This window comes from Hypomesus nipponensis, chromosome 3 (assembly GCF_054491055.1).
Source record: "Hypomesus nipponensis isolate SF chromosome 3, ASM5449105v1, whole genome shotgun sequence".
In the NCBI taxonomy this organism is placed as follows: Eukaryota; Metazoa; Chordata; class Actinopteri; order Osmeriformes; family Osmeridae; genus Hypomesus; species Hypomesus nipponensis.
This window is the reverse complement of record NC_140363.1, coordinates 8,244,593-8,252,343: the sequence shown is the minus strand read 5'-3', so window position 1 is coordinate 8,252,343 and position 7,751 is coordinate 8,244,593. Positions and strand designations below refer to the sequence as shown.

At 42.1% G+C, this 7,751-nt stretch overlaps 2 protein-coding genes across 2 annotated transcripts; one reads left to right on the top strand and one right to left on the bottom strand.

The window, feature by feature from the left end:
- The first annotated feature begins 1,151 nt into the window (after positions 1–1,151).
- Positions 1,152–4,252, top strand: spdya (speedy/RINGO cell cycle regulator family member A). Its single transcript, XM_084675143.1, has 7 exons — positions 1,152–1,465; positions 1,686–1,970; positions 2,068–2,126; positions 2,228–2,313; positions 2,429–2,600; positions 2,834–3,176; positions 3,603–4,252. The coding sequence occupies exons 2-7, from the start codon at positions 1,718–1,720 to the stop codon at positions 3,662–3,664; spliced, it is 975 nt and encodes a 324-aa protein (XP_084531269.1). The 5' UTR covers positions 1,152–1,465; positions 1,686–1,717; the 3' UTR covers positions 3,665–4,252.
- An 80-nt stretch (positions 4,253–4,332) lies between these two features.
- trmt61b (tRNA methyltransferase 61B) lies at positions 4,333–7,543 on the bottom strand. The gene is made up of 7 exons (XM_084675130.1): positions 6,375–7,543; positions 5,893–5,995; positions 5,412–5,602; positions 5,074–5,165; positions 4,760–4,962; positions 4,560–4,640; positions 4,333–4,472 (listed from the first exon to the last, which is right to left on the bottom strand). The coding sequence occupies exons 1-7, from the start codon at positions 7,224–7,226 to the stop codon at positions 4,441–4,443; spliced, it is 1,554 nt and encodes a 517-aa protein (XP_084531256.1). The 5' UTR covers positions 7,227–7,543; the 3' UTR covers positions 4,333–4,440.
- Between the last annotated feature and the right edge of the window lie 208 nt (positions 7,544–7,751).

Here is a 7,751-nt window from a genome sequence, read left to right as displayed (position 1 = left end):
GCCAACATCACTCTAAATCAAACCCACTTTAGTAAAGCAATCTGTGTATGAAAACTACTGTTCACTACTACTAACCCTAATCTAAAAGGCAAAAATATATGGCGAAAAAATATAGGCCCTATAGGCTATCTCTGAGTATACAACTGTGTGCAGGTCGTTGGGTGTTGTCAATGATTAAAGAATGTAAACTGGTGACACAGGTGCAGAGTTTGGAATTTGACCAGCTATTGTGCACTGTGCACACCACCATCACACCTCATTAAAATTAAGTCGCTCCAATAAGCTGTATCCTTCTAGGTCAGCTGACCTCTAAATCATTTAATATTGAAGACAAGCACTTATGGCCATGCTCCATCATGACTAGTTGTCAATGCCTGACATTTGTATTTTGAGAAATTACTAATTGTACAACCTTGCTATCTGACCATTCCATAATCTATTTAATTGTAAGTACATAAATGGATTGAAACAATTATAGAAACTGTTTGCTAACAAACAGAATGATCAGAAAACTGTTATAATCAAACATATTTTCTGTTAATATTTTCACAAAGTGCTGTTTATTTGATCAAATTATTACTTTTCAGTCACATCCATAGTTCTTCAAAGCAATATTTTTGCACAGTTGTTCAATACTTCTGATGAGTTGTGTTCCATGTGTTCCACGAAAGGACGTGCAGTTGGATGGGTTCTACTCTCATTGGAAACGATTGAAGTCGTTGTTGTTCTTGCCTGTGTAAGATCACGAAGGCACCTTCTAAATGTATTAGCTAAATATGCTGTTTACAAACTTATTGTCAACATACAATAAATGCAATGGACTGTTGAGTGGCACTTACAGACAAGTAGTTAGTTGTAACTTGACCACCAACGTAACCGACAAATGAACCTGCTTTACTCTCACTGCCTATTGTTGTAGGCTACCATATCAATATTAATATCCAAAACTGTTCAAATCCCACTATTGAGAGGTAAGGTCCACTCACATAATCACAGAAAACCAGCAAAAGTGCAGGGTTGTGTATTAGAATTGCCTTTATTTGTTTTTTTTCTTCACAAACCATAACTCATATAAAGTACTTTTTGTTTTTAATTAGCGACATCGTCATTAGGCGTCAGAAAACGAGCACTTAACTACACCCATTGTCATGAAGCGCGCTCCCTTTCATTAATCAGTCTGAGGCTGAGCGGTTGTGTTTTGTCTTGTGTGGGCACGAGGGCTTTGTACACATTGATTTAACATTTTACCAATGGTTAAAAAATGTGTTGAGATAGCTTTTAACAGCGAAACTTTCTCCTTCATTACTTCTTCTAGTTCTAATTACAAAGTACCTCTAGCTAATTACAAAGTAGGTAGTTAGTGCCTGCTGTCGACGTTATTGATTTTGATGATCTGTGTGTGAGGAAACTTTTACCACAGTGCTAGCTAGCCAGTGCTAGTTAGCCAGCTATCAAGCAATTTTGGGTAAGAAAACTGTTTCGATTATACTGGTCAGCTGGTATAACTGTTTTGTACGTAGATTATCAAGCAGCATGGCGTATGGATTGTCCACATTTTCTGGCATAACTAGTTAGACCGACTATTATTGTACCCAGAGTTGGTGTACAGTATGTAAGCAGCTTTCTTAGTCTCTTGAACTTAAGCCATCAGGATGGATAACAGTGTATGTTTTTGTCACTTATAGAAAATTCAGCTAGATATCACAGCTGAAGAAGCATGATGAAACACAAACATAGGTGGTGTCAGACTCCCCCTTCTGTCACTGTCCGAATCAAAGCCAACACTGCACACACCCTCCAGATCAAGAGAGGGCTTCGACTGAAGAGATCCAACGTCGAAGAAGCCCAGGGGCCGCCTGGCAAGAGTCAACCTAGTCGGCGACAAGAAGAGGTCTCTTTGACCAAGCTATCCTGGGGCCCAACACTTGTGATACAGCGAGAAGAGATGGCAGCTTTCTTCAGAGTTTTTGGTTGGTCAAAATAGCTAATGAAATTAAGTTGTCACTTGCATCATTACACACACCTTAATCTCAAGTAAAACACATTTACTTGCTTTTTAACACACAGAAGACGATTTGATACAAGACTTTCTGTGGATGGACTGCTGTTGTAAAATCACGGATAAGGTGAATCTCTTGGGTTAAATATGTTCTGTAAAATGCACCACTGTTTAACAATACATTACATTATTTCTCACTTTTAACATTTCGGTGCTCACATTTTTCAGTACCTACTGGCCATGACTTTTGTCTACTTTAAACGAGCTCGCTTCAGCATCAGTGAGCACAACCGAATGAACTTTTTTATTGCACTGTAAGTCAATAAGAAGTTTTTCATGTCTTAAAAGTTGCTAAGTAACCTACACATACTGCATCATAATTGCAACACATGGGTTAACCAAACAGATCTTGTCATGACTACTCTCCAGTTACCTCGCGAACACCATGGAGGAGGATGAAGAGGAAAGCAAGTACGAGATCTTTCCCTGGGCACTGGGGAAGAGCTGGAGGAAGCACTTCCCCCGTTTCCTCAAGCAAAGAGACAAACTATGGGCACGCATTGAGTACAGGGCTGCTGTCAGTCATCGCTGCTGTGAGGAGGTAGGCTATGACTAAGTCTCTGCCAGCAGTCTCACAGTACCACAGGCCTCCAAAACTAGCTCGCCATTGATGCACCATGAGCCTGCATCACGATAGGTACATCACTAGTTTGCATCCTGGTAACGTGTATAAAGAAAGATGGTCTTTTTTTGGAAGTTGGTCTTTAAGAAGTGAGGAATATTCGCGACTTGCCTGAAATGAGTTGTGATGACTGTTTGTGTGTGTCACTCAAGGTCATGGGCATTGTACCCACTCATTTCATCTGGCAGCGAGAACGAGCAGAGCACCACAGTGGTGCCAGGAGACAGTACGGAGAACGGGCACCAGTCCACATGCCCCGCGGACCTTCTGCCTCCCCAGCCCCCTGTGCCCTCTGTGCCCATACCTCCAGCCTGGGCCTGTCCTCATCTACCTCAGGGACACCCTCTTCCCCCTCCATGTCCTCCCCGCTTCCCTTTGCCCTTGCTTTCTCCCTGGAGACAACTCCTCCTAGGGTCCAGGCTGTTTCCTGCAGGGCTGGCCCCAAGACCAAAACCCAGTCCCAGCGCCCCTGCTGCTGTGCTGAGGAAGCCCCGAGTAAGTGTTGCTGTGCTCAGAGAGGCCTCCTTTTTTTTAGCACGTTTAGCCTTTTAGTGTCCGGTATTCATATTATTATTTTTTTTTCTGTGCTTCTGGAATTTGAAATATTCCTGTTTAAGAAATACAGTATATATACAGAACTTCTCTAATACATTATATATACCATGCTTAATGTATCAAGTGAATGTGTACACTGAAAAATCACAGCTCTACAGAATGATCTGCTCTCTGGATTGGTTTAAGCACTGGTGACACCTAGTGTCAAACATGTAACTTGCCTTTCTTATTCCACTATTTGAGTTGTAAATGTGAAGAGAATTCCAGAAAACTAGTTGTGAAGTTGACTAATGACTCAAGCAAAATGTTCTTGAGCTTGTTTGTTTCACGTCACCTCAGCTATAACACCAGTCCTCTGTCCCTCAGGGTATGAGTCTGACTGTGGGGCTGGAAATGACGCTTCCATGGACTGGATCAATGAGGAGTAGAAAGTCAAATTTGCTGTAAAACCTAAATTTCCCAGTCTGGTCAGTTCTAAAGTACATGATTGTGTACATATTCAGAAGTGTGTGTACAGTTAGATTTGATATGTAACCAGCACACTCCTCAGGTTCAAAAAGGTTTGTGTGTGTAATTTATTTCTAAAGAAAATTCCTAAGAATCTCAGGAGCATTGTATTACTTTCTCTTATTCTGTGTACATTCATATTTTTACAACACCAGTACGACTATAAAAAATCTTCATGAAGCTGTATGAAGCCATTCCTTCATTGGCTGTTAATATAGTGAATTGTCTAAAAACACATGGATTGTTCTGAAAAAGGAACATCTTATGTTAGGTGCACATTGTTTTTAGTACACGTTTAATACTGTATTTGTATTTATTTACTGTTTTGAGCACCTTTTTTTTTACCAAAAAAGCACTGGAGATTGTGTAAGAATTAACTGTTGATTGAAAATCAACTGTGCATAAATGGTAACCCTACAACAGTAATGCCATACTACTAGGGTTGATGTTTTTTTACATCCTTGTTCATGTAAGTAAAGAGTTCTATTAAAGGCTGGATAAAAAATCTTCCTACATTATCCATGTAATGTGTTTGTGTATTGACATAGTATATACAGTACAAAGCAAACATCATGACACTTTAGACGGTAAATATACATTTTAATATAGAAAGTCAAAATAATTTACTAGTAGACTAGTATACATACAATTAATTTGCAATAAAATTCTTCAGTGACAGGCCTCACAGGTAGAACACCTACTCACACTTCCTGAGTTTCACGAGGAATGCTGAAAGCATAAAAGATTGTTGTAAAACAATGTTAACCCCTGGTAAATAAGTGCATGGAGGACGTGATATTGGACACATTCACTGACCTGTGTGGCTAGTTTGTTCTGGGTGTGGTCGGGCAATGTAGGGGATACTTCCAAATGGTGGATTTTTTGTATCACTCATCTCTGAAAGGTGAGGAAACATGCATATGGTAAGATATAATCATTTTGCCAAATAGTTTATTAGGCAAATCTCTTACAAATGTAAAACAAAGAATCAAATATATTAGACACTGAAGAGTCACCTTCATTTTCTTCATCCGACCTCTCTCCCTTTATCTCCTGTCCTGCAAGTGGAGGAGGAGCTTTCCTGGTGCAAAACTGTCCGTCTTTCTGGATGGCTGGGGCCAAAATCCAATCTCTGACCTGTACCTCGATGATGCGCTCACACAGGAGGGGGAGAGCTGAGCATCTTACACCCTCCAGCAAATCGATAACCTGTGTTATACTGAGTCCCAACATAAAAAGATGCAATATAAAAAAAATCACAATCATTTAGACTCAAAATACAGCTAGTCTGTATTTTGAAAGAAAGATTTGAGTACATTTAGTTACTTACTTGGCAAGGTACACAGCGCACACAGCCCCAGAATGGAGGTGGGGAGTCACAGTGGGTAAAACTATTTGTGGACTTATTATATCCAGAGCAATCTGAAAGATAATAACTCAACTGTTAAAGCCTGGCAAGTTTTAAACTTGTCCCGGCAAATGCTAAGATGGTGGTCATTTTATTCTGTGCAGTTTTTCAAACTTGTGTGCAGGTGCAAACAAATGACTGGAATGAAAAAACGTTCCTACAGGGCCATGGTGCTACATAAAACAGCACAGAAATACACAGCACGACATGTATTCCTGAACGACATGAAACATGACTTAAAAAAGAAAACCCGGCCTTACAGAGTGAAATCCCCGTCCAGCAAGAAGAGAAGAGGCCGTCTGGAGGTCAGTGTTGTAGAAGTGGACGTTATCCGGCCACTCCTCCCCCCTCCTCTGCATCCAGGACGCTCGCCAGCGCTTGTAGTTAAGGACGGCTCTTTTATGGTGGTCCTCCCTGATCTCAACACTCACCACACTACCCTTGGACCCCACTGAAGAGAGAGGGGTACATTGAGACACAGCTGTGAAAGACACATAAGCTATCCATGGGGCCGTACCTATTGCACAGACTGAAGTCCTGACTGTCCCTTTACCAAATGGCATAGGCCTATAATGTGTTTTAGACCTGTTTTTACAAGTTTCACAATGTGTTTTTGTGTGAAAATGCTAGAAAATGCATTGCTGGAGAGACATTGCAAAGATATATCAGCCATATAACGTTGCCAAACAAATCCACTTTCATAAACTATCATTCATGATGAAACATGGATGCTGTGCATACCGGCTCTCGACAGGAAGAGAGACATGGCCCCAGACCCAGAGCCTGACTCCAACACACAGTCTCCCTCTGTGACATCCATCATCATCAGCATTTCGCTAGCATCCTGGAGAGAGATGTGCAAGAAAAGTTAAAAAGAAGATTGCTGGTATTTGGAAACAATATTACTAGAAGGGACTAGGATTGAGAGTATATGGGCTTTAGCAGTAAACAGTCTTGTTGAGGAAACCAATCCAATGACACAGGATTCTAAATGGTTCTGGGAGGGGGGGGGGGGGGGGGGTCATAACATTAAAAAGGAGAGAAGATACGATTAAGATAGCAACCCCCCCCCCCCCCCCACCCCAATGAGTCATAGGTCATTTTGAACCCTGCAGTGACAGTGGTCAACTGATGGTGGGCTCTTAAACCACACTCTTTCTGCTAACTCTTGATCTGGGTGAATTTGACTAGTCTTTCATAGATTGTAATTAAGCAAATCATACCTTTGGGTAGGCAATAGCAGGTCCTCTCCGCATGTTCAGCACAAATTCCTCCAGACTGGGCCGGCGTATGAGGATAGGTATCCCAAGCGTGGTGCGTTTGTACAATCCGGGGGGGCAACCCATGAGCTCATTGTGGGAAATGGTGCCCCAGCTGCTCTGCAGACGCACACCGTTCTGAAGCTGGAACATCTTCCTGAACTCCACCCGCCCCTTCTTACGATACTCGGCTATAAGCGCCTCACCAAAAGACATTGAACGCTCCCCAGGCAGGGTGGATGCTGATAATCCCAAATCACCTGAACACGCCTCATTTTCTGGAAGCTCCAAACTACTCGGTTCTGCTACATTGTACTTGGTGGGCGGTTCCTGTTTCATTCCTAATCTGTCTTCGATTTGGGTCTCTGTACTTCCATCCCCGCCCTGTGCCCGCTGGGCATCTGTAACAAAGACGTCCAATATGTTACAATCTTCCTGAGGATACATTTCAGTGGGTTTCTCATCTTCATCCTGTTTGTGCTCTCTTAGCTGTGCAACTTCGGAGCTCAATGCATCTTGGGGCAACAGCTGGCTTATCCTCTCAAGTGGCGATAGAGGTCGCCTCCTCCCGAACTGTGACCCTGGTCTGGAAGTCTGCATAAGGTTTGGCGAAGACGGATCAGAGGTGTTTTTGTTGCTCCCATTGTTATTCGCCCACACAGGACTCGTCCCAAATGTTCTTGTATTCAACGTCCAATTAGAGAGTTTGACTTTGGAATGTAGTGGTCTGTATCTCTGCTGGGCTATATTGGTTGTGCATGTCCGCACCACTCTTTGCATTAAGAGGGACGCTCCCATCGGCACGTTTACAGACATGAGTGCAAGGTGTAATGGTAGTTTACTAGTTTACGCAACGTAAAGTGGTAACGGGTGATGAGCCTGTTCAATGGTTCCTTGCACAACAAGTCCTGACACTGTAGTCCATAAGCTGACTTGGAAAAAAACTACTTTACGATAATCTACAGATAAATGCATAGACAGAAATGATGCATCCCTTAAAGAATTACACCACGTCCGTGAGTGCAGTACAGTTCATATCTTAATACAGCCCGGTACTAGACACACAATTCAGCTACATCCACAGCATTGGATACGAAGGTCGCCATGCTAGAAACAAACACATGTTCTGTGACGTTTTTTTCTGAGCGACAAACATATCTTCTTCCTTTAAAATGTGCAGTAGGCTGGTTACAGCTGCGTAATGCTGCCCTCCTCAGGTTGCATGGGTATGAACGCATTGAGCAAGCAACAAATGGGCTGGGAATATAAAATGCCGCGTAGGATAAACTGCATATTATTTCAAATACTATTTTATTGATCAAATTAGATATATTGTAAGTT